The sequence below is a fragment of the Rosa chinensis genome, chromosome 3 (assembly GCF_002994745.2).
Source record: "Rosa chinensis cultivar Old Blush chromosome 3, RchiOBHm-V2, whole genome shotgun sequence".
Classification (NCBI taxonomy): Eukaryota; Viridiplantae; Streptophyta; class Magnoliopsida; order Rosales; family Rosaceae; genus Rosa; species Rosa chinensis.
The window spans coordinates 36,878,268-36,900,487 of NC_037090.1; the positions used below are offsets into that span (position 1 = coordinate 36,878,268).

At 36.9% G+C, this 22,220-nt stretch overlaps 2 protein-coding genes across 2 annotated transcripts; both read left to right on the top strand.

The window, feature by feature from the left end:
• Positions 1-9,992: 9,992 nt before the first annotated feature.
• On the top strand, positions 9,993-12,718 carry LOC112194523 (protein ALP1-like). Its single transcript, XM_024334752.1, has 3 exons — positions 9,993-10,019; positions 10,152-10,283; positions 11,936-12,718. Exons 1-3 carry the CDS (start codon positions 9,993-9,995, stop codon positions 12,716-12,718), a joined length of 942 nt encoding a protein of 313 aa, XP_024190520.1.
• A 6,485-nt stretch (positions 12,719-19,203) lies between these two features.
• LOC112193188 (putative H/ACA ribonucleoprotein complex subunit 1-like protein 1) lies at positions 19,204-21,270 on the top strand. The gene is made up of 4 exons (XM_024333261.2): positions 19,204-19,458; positions 19,677-19,825; positions 19,919-20,034; positions 20,908-21,270. The coding sequence occupies exons 1-4, from the start codon at positions 19,326-19,328 to the stop codon at positions 21,071-21,073; spliced, it is 564 nt and encodes a 187-aa protein (XP_024189029.1). The 5' UTR covers positions 19,204-19,325; the 3' UTR covers positions 21,074-21,270.
• The last annotated feature ends 950 nt before the right edge of the window (positions 21,271-22,220 follow it).

Here is a 22,220-nt window from a genome sequence, read left to right on the forward strand (position 1 = left end):
GAGTTCTTCGTCTCAAGGCTTGTCATCCATCTTTCACGGTGTATTTCATACTTTCTTTTGTTTTCCTTTTTTTGATTCGTAGAGTTATGAATTCTAGTTAACATGACGTTAAGGGCAAAGTTTAAAGCCCGTTTATAATTTTTGAAATAAAGTTGTGATTTTTATATGTTGATTGTTATTTTGCTTATGTGAGATTGCTTGATTGATTTTGGATTATAGAAAACTTTTATATGTATGTGTTCTTTGGTGGCCAACTTAGGATATATGTATGTAATTGGAGCTAGATTTAAATCACTACTAAAAAAAATTGCTTTTGCGACGCCTATTTTGCGACGGCAATTTGGGCTTTTGCGACGGAAAAAACTTTTCGCTACGGAAAAATGAGCCTTTTGCGACGGAAATATTGGCGTTGCAATAGGTGGCGTCACAAAATCCATTTGCGACGGTAAAATTCCGTCGCAAAAGATAATTGCGACGGTATTCTCTTGCCGTCGCATCAGTTATTGTTTTGCAACGGCTATTTGCTACGCAGGCTTCCGTCGCAAAATATCCATTAGGGTAGCCCAGGTAGAGGTATTTGCTACGGTTATGTTGCCGTCGCAAAGTGTAATATTTACAAAATAACCGCCAAACCTTGCCGCCAAAATTGATGCTACGGTTAGTTTGCCGTCGCAAATATATTTATAAATTTTTATTAAAATATGTTGATAAATAAATAAAACTATATAATTTTATACCAATTGCGATGCTAAAATGGCCGTCGCAAACGCTAATTTTGTTTTATTATTATTTTTTATTTTTTCCTATTTCCACAAAATTAAACAAATAAATAATAATAATAATAATTAAGCAATTAAATATCTTCAGAAATTAACATTAATTCATGAAAAATATAGTTAAACATATCTATTGAGTCATCATACCATATTCAAATACAAACACTAAAATGAAAATAAATGTGTTGTCATTTTCAAGTATTGAAAATTATAACCACACTTGAAATAAAACAACAATCACAAGTGCACCATTTTACTTTGTCATTTTGTGAGCTTTGCACTTGCTTTCATTTGCTTTGCTCTTTTTGCCATGAGAACCTGTAATATAAACATAGAAAAACCAATGTTACCTTAATGTCCACTTGTCCAGTAAGCAAGATAGACAACAAAATGCACATATTCTTTCGTGATGGTGTCTATACAAACAAAAAAAAAAAAACATTAAGACATTGATGGACCTCAATCAATAGTAACAATACATACTAATTTCCAATAAAAATTTTGGAATTGTTAGTGTAATTAATGGCTGGAGCTCTATCTTTGTTTGAAAGCCATTAGTGCAATTGTCAAAACCTTACGACAAATACAAGTTCATCAATATCCTTCAATTAAAACTAGAACAAATCACAAAACGCAAAGTCACAAACAAATACATAATCAAACATTTGCAACACACAGATAACCAAATTCCATGTAAAAGAACATAAAAAGTCATACGTATAGACCTCGATAACTAGCCTTAAGGTTATAAATCAGTTCTTACGTGCGAACCGATATGGCTAGCTACTTTCACAATGACACAACTATCTGAAAATAAAGTCTGAAATATTGGTATACTTTTGTAGGGAAGTTAAGAATGTTTATGTTCAGTTCGTGAACAAGTCTGAATATGGGAAATTATTAAAATCAAATGAAACAAACAGAAACATAGTATCAACTGAAGAATTTCCTGATGCAGACCCTCAACTTCGAAAAATCATAACTTACTCTAGAAAACTCCTTTTCATGAGATTTCAATTTTGACATGATCTTCTAGATGGCTACTGAAAATTTCATGAAGACACCAAGTTCAAATACCCAGCCAAAATGTACAGTTTTTAGCAAGAAGGAAACTGGGTCAAAAACTACAAAATGCAGACTTCTGTCATTTAGCCTCGAAATTAACCACTAAATCTTAAATGAAACTGTATGAAACTATAAAGATATTAGGCCTAAAGTATAAGCTTTCAACACGAATATCTAAAGCAGAAAGTTTAACCAGTTTTCCATTTACAAATTCAACTGTTATTTACCAGCCAAAAGGCCTAGGCAATTGAACAAGGTTCGACTAATTCATACAATAAACTTTTTGAAAGGCCTAGTCAATAAACACCTTACACAATATGCATCAATACATGAACAAAACATAGAAACACAAAGTCCCAACTTCCCTGGGTACAAACAGAAACATAGTATCAATTGAAGAATTTCCTGATGCAGACGCTCAACTTTGAAAATTCATAACTTACTCTAGAAAACTCATTTTCATGAGATTTCAATTTTGACATGATCTTCTAGATGGCTACTGAAAATTTCATGAAGACACCAAGTTCAAATACCCAGCCAAAATGTACAGTTTTTAGTAAGAAGGCAACTGGGTCAAAAACTACAAAATGCAAATGTTAAAACCTTACGGCAAATACAAGTTCATCAATATCCTTCAATTAAAACCAGAACAAATCACAAAGTGCAAAGTCACAAATACATCATCAATAATCAAACATTTGCAACACAAAGCGCAAAGTCACAAAAGTCTGGAGAATTACCCTTTGAGTTCCATTTTGTGAAGGGGATATTACTGGAGAATTCTGCTCCAATGAGGGCTGGTCATGATTTGCATTTGGAGTTACTTCATCTCCTATAGACTCCCTCAAAATTTCATGCCCACTAGTTGCATCAGCAATCTAGGAAATATATAATACATATATACACATAATAAACTTAAGTTAGTGTAAGTAGTAATACATACAATTAGACATGAAACAAACCATAAACATAAAAGTAATATAAACTAGCTATAGAACATAAAGTAACACCTATCAGTCTAATAATGCACAAAAGATGTATAAATAGACCATGTTAATATTACTTAGTGGATATTCTACATGGACAGCTTATTAGTTCACTTTGATTCTTATTGGTGTATGCAAACTTCAAAAAGTCTTCATAACCATCAATAACCCTCTTTGACCATCTGTTGCCTAAGTTTATCCAACTCTTATCCATTGTGAGATGCAAGTTTTCTAGATCAATCAAACAAAACATTGAGTCAAGATTATGTATCGGAAAGGCTAAAGGTTTATCAAAGCTACATGTTTGTGTTAATTGAGTTTTCCATTAGTTAGAAGTTTGTCTTGGTTTCACTAAGCTACATCAGAATATGTATGTCTTGTGCAAGTTATATTTTACGTAAATTATATAATGTTATTTTATTTAAAATAAACTAGTGGAGACTCTAAAAGACTAATGTACATCAAAAATAAAAAATATAAAAAATCACAGCCATAACATTATAACATTGCCACAGACAAACTTAGTACTTCTTCCATAATAAATGAAAACAATAGAAATATAAAAATGGGGAAGAAGTACTAACCCGGTAATATCAAGCTCTTGGCTTTGGATTTCCAAAATTAACTCCAAATCCGTCACTGCTGACTTGAAGATGAGCAGCCTTTTCAAATAATGGATGGTGTTCCCTGCAGCAGAAACTAAAATATGAGTGTTTCTTGTGATTAGAGAAGCACAATGAACAAAAAGCTACTGCCCATACCATTAAACTGGACCTATTGATTAAAATCCAATAATCTAAAAATTTATCTATGAGATTGTTGAGGCAAACATAACAAAGAAGAAGAGTCACAGTAGTATTACAATGATATAACCTACCGACTAGGAAACTTGAAAGGGTCCAAGTCTTGAAGTTAGAGATGGGAAGCGATTCCCAATAATGGAAAAAGAAACCGATTTCAAACTAGAAACGCTGCTGCTGCGTGCCTATCAACATTGAACCACAAGAACTGAATGTCAGGTACAACATAAGACTATTGAATAATAACTAATATATGAACAGAATATCAGAACGACAAAAATGCATCTTAGATTGAATGTATAAATGAAGTTGCGAATGCAATGAAATCTATGATCTCATCAACATATATCTAGTTTGGTCAGAGAAGGTATCTCTATAACAATTACATTCATATTTGCAATAAACAATTACATTCATATTAGCTTTCATCATGCACCCAAACTAAGATACAAGTCCAACCCCAACCTTGTCACCTTGTATAAAGGCTACTAGAGCTTCACAGAACAATACCCAGTAAGAGAAAAAATTCTGCCTGAATTAATAAACAAATACATGGAGAAAAATAACTATAGCTCAACACATTTTGCAATAGTACTTATGCTCATGCAGTGCTTCTATACTACGTTTTACTTAATTGAAGAAATTGGACCAAAATATCATCTTCCAATTCATTACACTCCCATCTCACCCATTCTCAAATGGCTTTATAACCCCTATTTAGCTAGCTGGATTTGGGTCCCAGGAACAAAAGCACTGCATCAAATAAATGGAAAGAAAGACTACAATAGCATTACAGATGCCCACTTTGTGACCAAATTATATACCAAACATAACCAGACAATATAAAGCACTGAAGTAAACAAATCCCAACAATCAAATGCATAACTGTTAAGCACAATGGATATGAAAGCAGATAAAAGTTTTATAAATTTGTAATCCGCCTATAATTTCTAACAAACTATCCTTGTCCCAACAACTGACTTCCTAACATGGTAAAACAGAAGTTTTTTTTTTTTTTTTTGAAGTATACAAGTTGCATCAAGAAGGGAAGATGTATAGACAAAACGAATAGGATCAAAAACACCAGATGTATATGATTTAAGACAAATTACCTTGGATTTCTTTGAAATCTCTTCCCATGTGGTCGAGGAGCCTTCCCCTCCTGAGTACCATCCTTGCACCTTTTGACCTTGAAATCAGTCCAGGCAGCTGAACCGCCAAGGCTGGAAAGTGGGCTGATGAGCAGCAAAGCAGTTTAATAATCAGAAACTGAGTTTATATATTTATATATTTATAATGATTTGATTGCCATTCATGATCACCATTTCCAACTTGATCTTAAACTTTTACTGTCTGTTGTGTTCAATCTAAAAGAGGTTCGAGGCTAAGTTACAAGATCTTGATTGCTTGAGTTGGTTCAAGTTAGTGATGTGTCTGGATCATATTGCTTGATGACTATTTTTGTTTTCAATATTTTTTGACTGGTGTGGCTGAAAGACTTGAGAAAAGGTATTATAGCCAGGTAGACAGGTTAACCTTGTCACTCTTTGCAGAGCTTGCGCCTATGTAGTCTCTGCAAATATACTACTCTTGTGTAGTATATTACATTAAATTATGTATGCAAAGCAGAGATCACATCTTTTATCTGTGATACTAAAAATATATGAGATTCTATGGCTACCTGAAAGAGTGAACATTTTTCTAGTTAGTGAGCAAGTGAAGTTTAGCTATCCTGAGGTAAAGGGGTACAATCTTCACTATGGTTTTATACTGAGTTTACTAATTAATTACAATGAGATCGGGATGAGATGAGATTTTGTAGGTACTTGAAAATGTCAGCAAAAATTCCATTGAAGTTTGAATTGTATATTTATTGTTTGGAGGAGGGAGTGGGCATTTCACTTGGAACTGTTGTATACTTTTCAAAAGAGATACCTGGCATATGTTTTTGCCACAGAGATCCAGCAGATCTAGATCTCTTATAACCCACACTGCGTCTCTAAGCTGGCACAGTGGCACCTCCTGCTATGCATATGTTTGTCACTCTACCTCTTTATGATGAAACTCTTCCAAGTAAATGGAATTGCACAGTCACGAGCTCAGAGATAGATTTATGAGCTTCATTTTATTAGTACTTTTCTTTTCTTTAATCATAAAAGTCCAGAGTTCATGTAAAAGCTTCTTGGTTTTAGGAAAGTTCTGAAACTTTAGGGAGTATATCGGGATTCTATAAGCATTTTACAATTTGCCATCCCTTGATCTATATAAAATTTATTTTTATTCTTGTCTAAGCTTAAATGGGTTGAAATTGTGGGAGGAGTTAGTGTTAGCATCTTAATTTTGGTTTTCTTAATGCAGGGCCTATCGAGCATTGTACATATTGAACTGGATTTACCGCTACTTTACTGAGGATCACTATGTCCACTGGATAAGTATGATTATCTTTCCCATGAATTCAAGTGCACAGAATATTTAGCTCTGCGTTCATGCATTATTAAAACATCAGTTTTCATCATTTCTGTCGTACATCCTAAATATGCACATTTTTGTTAGTAATTTCTTTTGTGTGGGCTGAATATGAACCTCTCAATTATATCCATGTTCTTCATGTTTCCGATTAATGAATCAGAATATCAGAAATCTGCTTAGATGAAATTAGAATAATAAAAATATGAATGTACCAATAAAGAATATAATTTTGATCAAATCAAAGATAGGGAAAAAAATATCTAAAATGTAATTAATATCCTCTTCTTTCCTCCAGCTTTCCCAGTAACACAATGAAAACTAATGATAAGATTACCTTTAAAAAGGGAATCGTTAATTCAGGGTGCTGATGCCTGCCAAGAATCTCAAGCTCCAGAGAAACTGAGCGCATCTGCACAATCAGAGCCAGAGAATTAGCACCACAATTTCTCCAAATACCAAAACAAAATGAAGGAAACAGGAAGGGAAGGACTGAAATAAATTGCTGCAGAAACCTCTATGTGTAGCAATAAGGAACATTACTCTCTAAAATGAGCATGCTAAAAAAAGCAATCTAAATTAAATGGAGAAGAATGTGATTTCAAGTTGCCGCTACCAAACCCCCCATCTTCACCAGCAACAAACAAATTTGCTCACTCCGCCAACTCCAACAGCCAAACATGTTTATGAACAGACAACAATTATCCCACACCCACTTCTCTATCTCCTCACCCCTTCCCTTCAACTATGACCCTCTTCTTTCCCAATTCTCTTCATCTTCAATTCCCTTCTCATCCACACTTGAACACCCAATTCTGATATTCCAAAAAAAAAAAAAAAACATTCGTTCGATTCCTTGGCTTTGATTAGTTCTTGGAAAGCTGAGCTCTCCGTTGTGGGTCTTGTTCAAATTCTGGTTTTGGATTCTAATTTATCGCTATATAAACCATCTGGGCTAGATAGATCATCAGACTAGGACAAACAACAGTAACAATTCGATATTAAAAGGATTTCTTAATTACCTGGACTGCAGACAGAGATTCGGCAGTTGATGCTGAAGGAGGCAGCGAGAGAGAGAGTGGTGAGGTACTGGGCGAGAGAGAGAGCGGTTGTGTTTGGGAGATTTCTTAATTACCTGGATTGCAGACAGAGATTCGGCAGTTGATGCTGAAGGAGGCAGCGAGAGAGAGTGTGGTGAGGTACTGGGCGAGAGAGAGAGCGGTTGTGTTTGGGACTTTGGGCAAAAAGAGGGAAAAAGAATTAGGGCTGTTTTGTTGGTAGGAAATTTTGCCCAAAAAATCAGAGGGAAGATTATTTGGATTAGCGCCAAAAGTAAAACGGTGACGTTTATTTGTTGCCAAGTCTTCTTTCCTCTTTTTTTTTTTTTTTTTTTTTTTTTTGTACAGTAATCATACAAATGTATTTTTACGACGGTAAGATAAAAATCCGTCGCAATTGATTACAAAGTTACTACGGTAAATATTTTCCGTCGCAAATAACAAGGCTTAATCACGACGGAACAGTTTCCGTAGCAATAGGGCCTCTATTGCGACAGCAACTGTTGCCGAAGCAAAAAGGCGAAGCAATTGCAATTCTTTTAGTAGTGAATAGTAAAGGCTTTGGACAAAAGTCGAAATCAATTAAGGAGGATTGCAAATAGATGAACTTTTTCATACTAGGCTGTGCACTTTGGTTGACATCTTTTCTTTGTTCTTCATGCGTTGAATGTGTTCTTGATTAGCTAGCTTTCTAGACTATGATTGCATGTTCAATAGGATTAATTTAGGTGTTCACTTAGATTAATTATTCAAGGAAAGTAAAAAATGGGAAATCGTTTGCTTTCTAACGTTTCACATGATCAACTTCTTTCTCATGACATAGAAAATCAACTATAGGAATTGTGATTGGATTTCATGCATATGAATGTGGTTTTGATCTTTATTCCTTGCGTTCCACCCTTGTATATATGTTTTTATGTTTTCTTTATTTTATTTATTTAATTTTTTATTTAATAATCCTAAACCCCTTATTTGTGTTTACTTGTATATATTTCTATTCTTTGTAAATAATACTTTTTACTTTTATTTATTTGTTTTTGCAATTACAGGTGTATCCTCAATCCCCGGCTAGAATGATCCATACTTATTCTATACTAACAACTACATTTTGCAGGGTTAAATTGCGTGCTTGCTTTTAGGCGTATCATTAAAGACCCTAGGTGAGCTCCCACTTGAGTAGAAGGAAGAAGCTCTGCTATTAAGGGTACATTTAATCCATATGAATAGTGTTAAGGGATATTGTGCCTGTTTGATATTGCTTATGAAAGGCCTTTAGCATTTTTTCTTTAAATTTGAAAAGCGTTTTTACAAGGAAAAATTATTTTATGTGGAAAAATTTTGTGCCTGTTATTTTTTTTTCCCTCTCATGTGGAAATAGTTATTACAAATATAGAAAGAAAAAAGTTGTAATAGGTATATTAGCTGTTTTGAGATTGGTTTTTGGAGATCCAAAAGTCTTATTTAAGAGAAGTGAAATTCATACTCCAAATTTTACAAACTATACTCCATGTTTTCTTTTTAGTAACTTAAACTTATGTCTTTAATAACTTAGTTTTGTGTTTTTATCGAGACAAGTTTTGGAAAACAACTTTCTCTCATCTCTCTCTAGGGTTTCGATAAAAAATTTCCCCTTCTCTGTCCGGTGGCTCGTCCTAGGGGCGCTGTAATCGGACGAGCTGCTTTGTTTTCGTCTGCGTCGGTGGACGAAATGGTGTCCTTGGCTGTAAGAGGTTCGACCTGGGCCGCCACAGTTTGAGGAAGGTTGTGGAGGAGATCTTCATCGCTAGCGGGCGAAGATCTAGTTTTGGTTGGCAGGTTTGGTTGATAATGGCTCTGTCGTGGGGTTCTATTGCCGGCTTGGGTTTGATTTTCGAGTGCAGTAAGGACAGAGTTGAAGGGTTTTTGGGGGATCTTTTCTGGGTTGGCACTGTGGGTTTCTCGGTTCCGATCTGGGGAGGGAGGACGTCTGGGTTGGTGGTTGCCGGGTTGACAGGGTGCTGACAATGGCGACATGGCAGGTGGTGGTACAATAGGGCATGTGGCTGGTTGGTGGTGTGGTACCAGAGTTGGGTTGGGCTCGGCTTGTTGGCTGGGATCTCCTTGCTACTAGGGCTTGGGCTTGGGTTCACTTATTGGGCCCTGCCCAGGCTGTTTTTATCTTTAAAGTTTTTTTTTATTTCTGTTGTTTAATTTTGTTGCGCATTATGTAAGTAATAAGTCCCTGCATTAGTTATGTATGGCTAGTGCTTTGTGCCTCTATGTGCACTTGTCTACTCTAGGTAGGTGGCGAGTTCTTTACTTCATCAAATGGTCACTACTTCCTAGTGGCAGGGTGAAGCTAAGTGTCACCGGATTTATTCTCTAGAGGCAACATAGTAGGAAAACTGTGCTTTTGGTAATTATGCTTTGTCTATATCGAGTTATCTTTCCGTTATGTCACTGCTATGTCAAAGCAAATAGAGCGCTCTTTGCTAGTTGGTGCTTAGTTGAATACAGTTATTTGGTAGAGACTCATGATAGTATTTCAGGATATTCTCTAGATGCTTATTGTAATCAGGGGTTTAGGCTCAGTGTCCCCCCTTGTATTAAACAGTTTAATTAATCAAGGCTTGAGGGCAGCCGCACTAGTCCTTTATAAAAAATAAAAAAAGTTTCAATCAAAAGGGAAAAAAATGAGTGGTGAATTGTAAAATGGAGAGTGTAGATTTCATCCCCTTATTTAATGGGTTGTATTTAGCGAAAATCCTTTCAATATAATATGAAGCCAAATTAAAGAGGAATGAAGAGCGGTTTGCTCCTTTCCCTCCCAATCCCTAGCCGTCAAGACTTGGGATCTCAGCGATGTCGAATGACATCGAACTTAGGCCGGTTAGGAAGGGGTTCCCTCTCCTAATCATACCACCATTTTGTGGTCTCTCAACATCGCGACTTTCGACAAACACTTGATGATTTTGGCGAATTTTTGAAGGACTGTTATGTGTGCGCTGACTTCATGTTTAGGCATGGGTTTTGGATCACTATGAAATCCTCTTGAGAAAGAGATTTGGTTTGATGGGTGTCGTAGAAGATAGTAACCAAGTTACTACTGCTTGTTGGGGAGTTAGGCTGCGATGTGCACGACTTAAAAGTGAGGTAATTGATTTGAATTTTGTTGTAAATGGACGTGATTCAAATTTTTCTTTTCCAGATCTAGTATCTCTAACTAGCATAGACGGTGGAGTTAGCGAAGCTTCTTTCTCTCGCAAGAACTAAGACATTAATATTCATTGAAAGCCATTGCTCTTCATGATGACCTTTTGTCAAGACTTACAAAATTATATCAAGTAGAAGGTGACTCCAAGACTCTTGTTAAATGCATTACTTGTCAGTTATCTATTCCTTAGAGATTTGGAGGCTTGAGTCCGTCATTGAAGACATTAAGAAGCTTGCAACATATTTTAAAGATATCAAGTTTAACCACATTTTTAGCGAAACCAACTTTGTTGCCAACTCCTTGGCAAAAATAATCTTAACTTTAGTGCAAGGAGTCGTAGTCTCTTTAATGCAACACAAAAAAGAAAAGAAAAAAGAAAACTATTGTATGTCATTAATCAAAACGTCAAATACTGTGTACTTAGGGCAACTCCAACCATAGGCACCATTTGGGGGTGCTATTCTCATTTTAGCACCCCCTTGTTGCACTATTCATATAAGACTCAATTCTCATCTCCAACCATGAGGTGCTATATGGGGGTGCTATTTTCACTATTCTTCACTAAAATATAATATGAGTATAATTTTGATGAATATTATATTACAAATATGTTAATTTAATTAAATAAGGTAAAAAAAATAATTTAACATTTTATCATAATATTTAAAATTCTTCTTATTATTTAATGAATTAAAAAAATATTTTAATTTTTTTTTGTCGGCATATACGACAAAAGTGTCGGCACATACGAGTAAGAATCTTTATATTTAGATCATAATATTTAAAAATTATTCTTATTATTTAATGAATTTTTTTTTTTTTTTGTTTGTGTCGGCATATACAACAAAAGTGTCGGCACATACGACAAAGAATCTAATTATTTAGAAGATATTTTGATGTTTTGTGTCGGCATATATGCCAAACAGCCGAATTTCAATGTGATTTCAGCCCCACGTATCAATCTCTAATTGGTTGTCCAAATTACGGTTGATTCTTTGTCCGCCATGTGTCATATCTTATCTAATGATATGAACTCAAACCATCCATAAATATGGGGTCATTGTCATCCTCATCTCTCACAAATTCACAAACACTTCTCATACCCAAATCACACAAATCTTTCTTTCTTTTCCGTTTTGATTTTGTCAAACCATTTCTGCAATGAATCGTTTGACGAAATGATTGCAGAAAGATCAAGAAGAGGCCGTCACGAGAAGTCGTCGACGAGCCTTGATGATGTCTGCCGCTGCCTTGCAAATCCAAACTCTGGAAGATGAGGATTCACAATGGGGTGGTTCTTCAGAAGGTCGTACCTATAAGGCCAGGGATCGAGAGTTGATGGATCTTCGACTCAAAGCTCAATACTTCAAGGATCCGTGCAAGTATGAACCAAACATATTTCGTAGGTGATATAGAATGCAACCTTGGGTCTTTGACAAGATGATGCGCGACGTGGCCAACTACGACCCATATTTTGTTCAAACAAGAGATGCTTGTGGGAGACTAAGCTTATCCACTAAACAAAAGCTGACATGCGCTATGAGAATGCTCGCGTATGGCATCACAGCTGATTTCTGCGATGATTATCTAGATATTGCAGACCATTGCCATTGAGATTTTCGAGCACTTCACAAAAGCAATCTGGAATGTGTACCATGAGACTTACCTCCGCCGACCAACACCGGCAGACTTGCGAAGGCTGCTTGACAAAGCTGAAGAACGGGGATTCCCGGGGATGGTCGGTAGCCTTGATTGTATGCACTGGCAGTGGAAAAATTGTCCCACCGGATGGGTAGGGCAGTATACTAGCTACAGAGGGAAACCGACAATCATCTTAGAGGCGGTGGCCTCCTACGATACTTGGATTTGGCATGCCTTCTTCGGACTTCCAGGTTCCCTTAATGATATTAACGTCCTTGGATGTTCACCGTTGTTCAATGCCCAATGCGTTGGTGAAACCCCTGAAGTGAGCTACCAGGTACGTAATAGGCATTATCGTCAATGTTATTACCTAGTTGATGGCATATACCCTAAGTGGGGGTCATTTGTACAAGCAATCCGAAACCCGAGGTCGCCGCAGACACAACATTTCACAAGGATGCAGGAAGCATACAGAAAAGACGTGCAGAGAGCATTTGGTATTCTCCAAGCTCGTTGGGCAATCATAAGAGGACCAGCTCATGGGTGGAGTAAGGAGAACCTTCAATACATCATGATGACGTGCATTATCTTGCACAATATGATTGTTGAAGATGAGCGTGATGAAGATGCAGCACAACCATTTGATCCGGATGATATCCCAACCAGACCAAGGAAAGCAGAGATATATAAGAGACCAGAAATGGACACCGATGTTCATTGCAATCCGCAATAACTAAATCAATTCTTGCGTCGTTATAGGGAGGTTAGATGTCCAGTGATGAATAAAAACCTCCAAGACGATCTAGTCGATCACCTATGGACCATGAAGTTACAAGCTGATCAGAACCAGCAGTGAGGAGTTTTTTTTTTTGTGCTTTCAATAAGTGGTCATGTTGTCATGATAAGTGGTCATGGCCTACTTTAGTTGTGTGCTTTTAATTTGTGTTGTGTGCTGTTACTTTGTATTGTGTGCTTTCACTTTGTATTGTATGCTTTTAATTTGTGTGGTGTGCTTTATTATGAAAATAAAAGTTCAATATTTTTTTTCGAAGATGATCTACTAAACAAAATAATTGTTATTATCATAAATTAAAACACAAACCATTCAAAGCAACTAACAATATTAATTACATCCAAGATGTCTCGCCAAGTGGATCATAAGTGGTCAAGCTCTTGTGTTGTCTCCTTCAGGGGGTGTAGGATCTTGAGATTGTTCCGGGATGCTTGAAGTTTCTGCCTCCTTATCAATTATTTGTTGTTGCTTCCTCTCCCAATAACTCCTCTTTCTTGGGGTGAAAATTGATGGATCCACCTGCATCGTGCGAGCATCCTCAGCGCGTTGCTCAATTAGTTGACCTTCCTCAAACTGTCTTTGCCTTTGTTGGTACTTGCGTTCTGTTTGTTCATAACATTTCTGCATTTGAACGCGTAGGCCATCCGCATCCTGCTTATTGCTTTTTTTTTCTTAGCTAGCTTCTGTGCTTTCTGTCCTTGAGGACGTGCCTTTCTTGATGACGGAAGCTCATCCTCAGTAGTGGGTGTTCCATCGTCATCCAAGTTGACATGATTAGGAACACTAAAGTAGGTGTTATCCATTGATGGCGTTTTCCCAAGTATTGCCAACAATGGTCAAACAAAAAATCACAATCTTCCGAGTCGTAGTACGTTGATTTAACATTCATGAGCTACATATAATATTAAGTAAATAAAATATTAAAAAAATGACATTGGCTTAGTATAAATCGATCAATAAACTAAGCAACTAACAATTTTACTTTTAACAACTACATGAGAAATAAAAATATAATCATTATTAAACATATTTCAATATAATTACCTCGTCCCACTATGTCAATAAACTCATCAGACAACAGCCGAGGACTGTTGTCTGATTCAAAAAATTTCTATTGTCTAGTAGGCTGATATCTCTTAGGCCTTCAGAGGACAGATATTACCCGTGATCTATATTTCACTCAAACAACATAGGCCGGCCAATAATCTGTTGTCTGATTATGTTGAGATATCCTGAATTATAACTTTCTGTGGTTGAAGATGTAACGAAACGACAGTTATATGTTGTTATATAGGATTCTACACAACATCTTTTCATAAATCTCTATCATTTGTATTTCATTAAGACAACAGAACAGAAATCTGTTATGTGAATATATGGAGATTTGAACTATCTTGGATTTTTTCTATTGTGTGAATCAATTGTGGACAACATAAATTTTTCATGTTATATTGTTTCTTTTGTATTAAAATGACAGAAATATGTCGTCCAAATATATAGAAGCTTGTACTTTCTTGGGTTTTTCTGTTGTGTGATTCAATTAGAAATGACAATTCTTGGGTTTTTCTGTTGTGTGATTCAATTAGAAACGACAATTATATGTCGATGTAAATGACTGTTAACAACATAAATTTGCTTGAATTCTGTTGTTTGATATTGGTTTGGATGTCAGCTTTATTTGGTTTGTATGTCTTAGCAAGAGCAGTTGCACAACACCATATTAAGAAATCTGGTCTACAAAATTTAATTGTAATTTATGAAAGAGAAACACTTCAATCACATTATCACTATAATTAATTTCATTTGAAAATGTACAACTATCCAAGTCCCATTACATCAATCAATCAAACTATAATTCTACAAGTTAAACCCACATAATATGAAAATACCAGATCATCTAGTGCTCTAAACTGCTCTCTCGACTAGCCACACTTCATCTTTCTTAAGCTTTCGACCAACCACATAATCCAATACCTTTGCTAAATAAAGCTGATATATGATTGGCACTTTCAAGTCTCCTCTAAAGCACTGCCTGAACCTTGCCTGCATGCACAAAATTGTTAATGAAGAGCAGCCCCCTGGAAATAAATATATTATGTTCCACAATACCTTGCAATTGCAGAAAGCTGACTCTCATCTTCCTTTTTATTCATTAACTTTCCAAGGGCAAAAACTGCAAGTACAAACAAAGAGTTAGAGATCATGTACTCATTGCTCAATTACTTTTTATTCATAAACTAGTCAATTGCAAATACAAAGCATGGCTTAATAACCTGAAATGCCAAAAGATATTCCTAACAGCAGAGCTACATATTTGTGGGAGTATGAATGGAAGTATAAGTATTTAATGTATACTAAACAATTTCCATCCAAATAATACCAAAATGCTAGACGAATTTTCCATAATTTAGTTCAGATGAAAAAACACAACCCGCCTTTGTTACTGATATTGCAGTAAGCTCATCTATGGGTTACATTGGGACTGTTAATATCTAAAAACCCTCTTATGTACTTACTATGACATACTATAACCCAATATAGAGAAATGACAAAAGCATTTCGTAGCCGACTATTTCAGGATGTGTGATGCAGATGATAGATAAAGATGGACTAAATCACTTCCATAGCTTCAAGCACTAAACATGGCTAGCTAAAGCTACCATGGAAGTAGAACTTGACGCTGCCAAAGAAGATACTAGCTTGTCATATGCAGTTGTTTATTTATCATATAACAATAAATAATATGATGTAAAAGTAGGGTATACCGAGATAAGCAAAGCCAGCTGCAGAGGAAGCCAATTCATAAACATACTAAGCTCATGGTATATAGATATTGCACATATGTGGCTCCTGCAATGTGATTGTCCAGGTTCACAATCATCCTCACCGATACATCGTGCACTGTATATAATTGCAGGACATGATGTCAAAGTTACCATCTCCTGGTTTGCACTTCTTTTTTAACAGAAATAGTTTATTGGAAACACATCCAGACGCATATACAAGGTTAGCATAAGAGAACAAAAGAGTAAAAGCTTGTGTGTACTACAAGTAAATGCGGGTAAGAAGACATAAGAAACATCAAAATGAAAGAATGAACAACAGAACTTGAAATTCCACCGAGGAAGAAGGGACCAGACTAGTCAGTAATAATAGGGGCAATATTTACTTTTACACTATATAGTGATAATATATTTGACTACACAGAAGCTAGAAACAAGTAACCAGACAGATCTCATCTATATTCCTACTTTCTTTCTTTTTTTGGTTCGGTTGAAATTGCTATTACGTACTTGTTCAAACAGAAGAGTATGTTAATTAACCCTGAAAAGAAGAGGAAGTTGATTACCATGCAAACTCCTTGAATATTTCCACGCAAGTCCAGCAGTTGATACAACTCCAATAGCACTTCCTGTAACTGCAAATTTTGCTGCTTCCCTAGCTGTCTTTAGCTAAGGAAAGTAAATGCTTGTTCTGTACAGATCGGTTATCATTGGAAAAAGTTTTTGTTATGATATGCAAATTCAATAACAAATACTTTATAAAATGAAGTGTCCTGAAAAGTACATACATGTTCACTCAATATTCATCATCTATCTTCTCTTTAAACTGCTTTACAGTTTTGGCATTAGGTGTAAACCGACAGACAATATTGCACACTTATGGCTCCTGCAATATGATTGTCCAGGTTCACAATCTTCCTCACCAATCTGTACAGAACAAGCAACAAAATGATCAGAGGATACTCAAGGTTACGACGTATTATGAGCAAAACACATTCTAAATCAATGGGTTGTGGTCCAGTCCTGTCAAAAGGTAGGTATGCAAGGAGAAGCAAATACAATATACATAGATACAGCCTGTCCAAATAATTACAAAGCCCATATTATGACAGTTGAAACATGCATCACGCACTCATATCAAGGCCAATGTAAGAAACAGATCAGTTGTGCACTGCCAAGATAAGTTTAAAATTTCTTCAGTGACCATCTTAATTCTTAAGGGGACATTGAAAATGCAGATAACCGAGTCATTTATAGAGCTAAGGGGGCCAAAAAAATCCAGTCTTTTGCAAAGAGTCTATCATGTTTCCATAATACTTGTACCAAATCAGGACTTCCACAATTCTAAGAGTTCAGATTACCAATATTCAAACGAAACCTGCAAACGAACTGTCCGATCTTTAAGCTACATCGTTTTTGACAGAAAATCAATTCCAATCGTAGCCTGCAATCTTAACATAAATCAAACCCCCAAAAATTCAAAAGTTTCACTGAGGATCTATATACCCAGAGGCGCAGAGCATAGTTCAACAACAATTTCAAAGCAATTACTATCAGATTTACCGTTCTATATCATCAAATATCAATTCAAAGCAAAACATACACACATAATCAAAATTCAAAACTCATCATCACATAAAAACCAACGAAACGAGCAGTCTTAGAAACTAGCAGATATACAATATATTACTAGTAGATTATTTCACAAAAGAACAAGAATTAAAAACCCAGAATGCTATTGATCGAATCTGAGAGAGAGGAACAGATCAAGTTCTTGATTTGAGAGAGGGACTTAGCCGTCACTTGTCGAGAAGAGCGAGCGTCGTCGACCGTCAAGGGGAGAGGGAGAGTGCCGGTGCCATCGAGGAGAGAGAGAGAGAGACGACAACGATGAAGAGACACCCAGAGAGAGGGAGAGCATAGGTTTTCAGAGGGAGGTCACCCCATAGGTTTTAGATATGAAATGAGATTTTATTTGGAGCGAGATGGGTGAGGTTCTTCTGGGCTTTCAGTATTATGAGCTGAGGGTGCTGGATTACAAGTGATTGAGCGAAGATTTCGCAAGAAATTTTGGTTGAGGGCGCTAGATTTCCAGTTCGATGGTTTTGGACCTTTGGTCGAGAGCAAAGAGAGAAGTTTGCTATGGAGGTTTTCAGTTTGATAAATTTCGAGGGGAGGGGGGGATTTTTCTTTGAAGTGTGCATCCAATTCCACTTTACGTTGTGCCAAAAAAAACAAATAGGTAATACACAATCAGGACTAAATGAATCTCCATTGAATGTACAACAGAAATCTGTTGTCTGAAACGTACCATTTTTATACACAATCAGGACTAAATGAATCTCCATTGAATGTACAACAGAAATCTGTTGTCTGAAACGTATCATTTTTCTCAAAACGAATTTACTATGGTATATCACTATATTCAAACAACAGAATTTTTCCATTCTGTTGTTAAAATTTTTCAGACAACAGAAAACAACTATTCTGTCGTCTGATGAGTTTATTGACGTAGTGTCCTCCATATTTTCGCCGCTTCTTCGTTGAAAGTGTTCGACCTTGTTAAGAGCTTGACGCCACTTCATACATGCCGGACTTATTTTCTTCCAACGAGCGTGGCAACTAGAATGTGTTCTATCCATGCAACCTGCCGGTTTGTGAGCATTGTACTCCTCCGCCACACGACTCCACAATAAGTCCGACTTTTGATCTTTTCTGACGCAACCATCACCCCCAACGGTGATCCAAGCTTGGCAAAGAATAACTTCTTCATTGTGCCTCCAAGAATCCCCTCTTGGAGCCATTTTTTCCAAGAAAAAAAAAAGGAAGATATATTTAAGAACAAGAAGATGGGTTAATGAATGGGAAATTGTGAAGGAGATGGAGGATATTTGGTGTGAGAAAATAGAAAAGAATGAGTTGGTATTTATAGAATTTCCTATATTTTACTGTTCCAACATATATATTTTTTTCCCATAATTTTCTGGTATTTATTTTTTTATTTTTTTGGAACAAAAATGAAATAATAACCTTTCATTTAATAACAGCCGTTGATAAGTTTTTTTTCCCTCAAATCTGAGCCATCAGATCGAAATAGATCCGTTCAGTGTAAAAAAAAAAAAGAAGCCAACATCAGACCGTCCATTTTCAAAATGGAGCGATCTCAGCCGTGCATTTAGTGACCGTTGAGTGTGCCAACGGTCGGCAGCAGACAGAATCGAGATGCGGGGCCCACTGCAGCAGACAACCTGCATGTGCTTTTTCTCTCTCCAGCGCAAGTTGGCGCGTCTTCCTCCTCCGCTATTCTCCCTTCTGCGAGTGCTGCCCACCTAAGTCTTCCAGCGAGTCAGGCCGCATATTGGGCTGGGTAATCAGAAAGTGTGGTCCCGGGCAACAGTGCTGAGTCTTGGACTTGGATTTGTCTCAAATATGAGACTACAAATGAGCCCAAGTCCCATATTTATAGGACCAGATCCACCAAAAATACAAGGTTGGAGAAGAAAAGTCTTATAATTGGCAAAATTTTGGTTTGGCACCCCAGGGTTGGAGTTGCCCTTAGAGCAGTGATATATATAACAAATTATTTTTGAAAATAGAGCAGTGGTATTTTAGTCATTTAAAGCTGAACATAGCCCTATCAAAACCCTAAACCCACTAGAACCCTTTGAGTCGTCTTAAAGCGCAGCCCTCCCTTCTCCCAAACAGAGCGTCGCCCTAGAGAGCATCACTCTCACCCTCCTCCTCAATCAACCAAAATCATCATCATGCGACCTCCCAGAGGTGGCGGTAGTTTCAGAGGCAACCGCGGTGGCGGAGGTTTCAGAGGCCGCGGCGGCGGAGACTTCAGAGGTGGCCGTGGTGGCTTCCGCGACGAAGGCCCTCCTTCGGAAGTGGTAGGTATGTTCATTCTTCTCTCAACTTTTCCTCTTCGTCATTGTGTTTTTATTCGTTTCAGTTTTTATGGTTGTACGCTTTGATAACAAAATAATCTTTGAGTTGGTGAAAGATGTCTCTGTGTTTCATTTTTTCTGTTCCTAGAGATTTATTTTTCTTACAACATGGTTTATTGATTCATTGATTGCTGTAGTGATACATTTTCGATTTTGGGTATGCAGAGGTTTCAACGTTTGTTCATGCATGTGAGGGTGATGCTGTCACAAAGCTCACACATGAGAAGATACCCTATTTCAATGCCCCAATCTATCTGCAGAACAAGACTCAGATAGGCAAAGTCGATGAAATTTTTGGCCCAATTAATGAATCTGTGAGTTCTCTTGTCGCTCTTTATGATGTCAACTCCTTGTAGCTTGTGCTTAGTGTTGACATGTGATATGCTTACTTTGTGGTATAATTGCAGTACTTCTCGGTCAAAGTGATGGAAGGCATTGTGGCAACTTCATATTCACAGGGTGATAAGTTCTATATTGACCCAGCGAAGCTTCTTCCTCTTGCAAGATTTCTTCCACAGCCCAAGTATGCTTCACTTTCTTGTTCATTTGTGTTCCTACTGTAATGAGACATCATGTGCCTTGTAACAAACAACACAAACAACTGCATGCCATATTACTTGTGACCTCTTTTTCTTGGAAGTTTAGGAAGGCAGGGAATGAAGATCTATTCTCTTGTGATTCTTGGTTTTAGTGCCCTAAGTTTTCATCTTTGGATATTTTACGAGTTTTTTTTTTTTTTTTTCAACAGTACTCTATTTGTAGACACTTGGTTGCCTTATTCATCATCTCAAAACTATTCTTCCTCTATATGCTCTATATTGTTTTTGTTCCTACTAGCATCCTTGTTTTTTTTTTTGGTCTGAACTAGCATCCTAGTTGAAATCTGGTTATCTTCTTCTTTTCTAATTCCTTGTGTTTTAATAGATAGCCTTACTGCATATCATCTTGTCTTTTGGAAGTATTATTTTTCTTCTTCTAGCATGTTGCTGAGATCTTGAAACTGTGTTGTCTTTTTATAATTCTGATGGTTCTCAGGAAACTTCTTGGGAGCTTTTGTTCTTTGTCATATCTACAATTGCCATTCCCGTTTCATGAGAACAGGAGTGGGTTGATAGAATGTGTTTTATTTGAAAGTACTATTGTTTTTTCAAGTTCTTGGGGTGACTTCTTGCTATTTCTAGTAGGATTCTTTGGGATTGTGTATTGGGGTCGAATGGGAATATCAGGTGTTATTTGATTCTAATAGGAAAACAAAAAGGCTTTCATCCGACTCATATGCATGGTTGTGACTGACACTTAAATGTTTGTGTGGGTAACTTTTTGTTTGTCTGTATCTTGTGTAATCTATTTGTGATATTTTTGGTCTTCATTGAATTGAATTTAAAATTTGTTGCAGGGGACAGAAACCAGCTTTTTCTCGAGGTGGAGGACGTGGAGGCAGGGGACCTCCAAGGGGTGGCGGCAGAGGTGGAGTTTATCGTGGCAGGGGACCTCCAAGGGGGGGTGGCAGAGGACCCCCGAGGGGTGGGCGTGGTGGCTTCAGGGGCAGAGGGAGATTTTAGAGTAACATTGCTCTCCCCATTTCATGTTGTTGCTATTTCAGAATGCTTTAGGATTCACAAAAGTCACAGTTTCATGCTTGTTTTGGTGGTGACGTGTGGTTTTGTGGATGTTCATGTTTATGTCTATGTTTATCTTGCTGAAGAATTTGTACTGGATGAAGTTAATTATAGATGTTTATTTTGAATTTATATAACTTCTTTGAAAATGAGCCCTCTCTGCATGGATGGAGTCTTTTTTATTGCATTTGTTATTTGGTCTGTCTAGCATCAAAGTGGATATGTGAACTCATTAGGTCTTAGGTGTATTGAAGGAAACTTCCAAGTTGCGTTGAAGTTGAAGGAAGTAGATGAATTCGATATAAGGAGTTGGTATCCGTCCTACCATTTTGGTAGGGATTAGACAGGGTCTACGTTTCCTAATATGTTAATGTAAGCAGCGTGTGTAGATGAGCTTTAGGCCTAGATTAGAACAATGAATAATTGAAGCGGACCTGAAGCATTAGTCACCACTCACCACATCGATGTAGTGGGCAGCACATGGGATCCGGTACAGCTGATATTGTTTCTCTAGCTCCCTTCCGGCTTTTTTAAATGCTGATGCATTATCAGTGACAATCTGGACAACATTTTCTGGTCTAACATCTTGGATAATCTCATCTAACAAAATATACATGTAGTAAGTGTTGTAAATACTACAATTATATGGCTGTCCGCGTAATTATTTTGGGTTAACATGTAATATTCATTAGTTAGTCCATTATGTAAATTGAGGAAATTTGAGATTGATCACAAGGAAACCTTAAGAGCAAGTTCACTGTGGCCTCCTGACCAACCTCCACTTAGGCTGGCTGAGGTGGTGACCTCAATTTCCTCAATTTCCAGAAAAATGGTTTCCACCAGTTGTTTTTTGACTGCCATGAATTTGAGATTTGCTTAAAAAACCCTTTCTTAATTTTGGTCCTAGTTAGACCAACGTCTTGACCCAAAATCTAACCCAAGCAGGCCAGTTGCCATATTAGCCCAACTCTATATTGTGGCTGAAGTTAGCAAGGCCGCGACAGAAACTAAGCTAAGAGTGTTGGAGAAGTTGCCGGTGCAAACGAGCTGCGACGGAGACTAGAACAACCCAGAAACCAAAAAATGAGAA

Coding starts and splice junctions, on each gene's coding strand:
- LOC112194523 (XM_024334752.1), top strand. CDS start 9,993: ATGTCGAATGACATCGAACTTAGGCCG. Junction 10,020..10,151: donor ATGACATCGAACTTAGGCCG/GTTAGGAAGGGG, acceptor CTTCATGTTTAG/GCATGGGTTTTGGATCACTA. Junction 10,284..11,935: donor GTGCACGACTTAAAAGTGAG/GTAATTGATTTG, acceptor ATGATTATCTAG/ATATTGCAGACCATTGCCAT.
- LOC112193188 (XM_024333261.2), top strand. CDS start 19,326: ATGCGACCTCCCAGAGGTGGCGGTAGTTTCAGAGGCAACCGCGGTGGC. Junction 19,826..19,918: donor TTGGCCCAATTAATGAATCT/GTGAGTTCTCTT, acceptor GTATAATTGCAG/TACTTCTCGGTCAAAGTGAT. Junction 20,035..20,907: donor AGATTTCTTCCACAGCCCAA/GTATGCTTCACT, acceptor AATTTGTTGCAG/GGGACAGAAACCAGCTTTTT.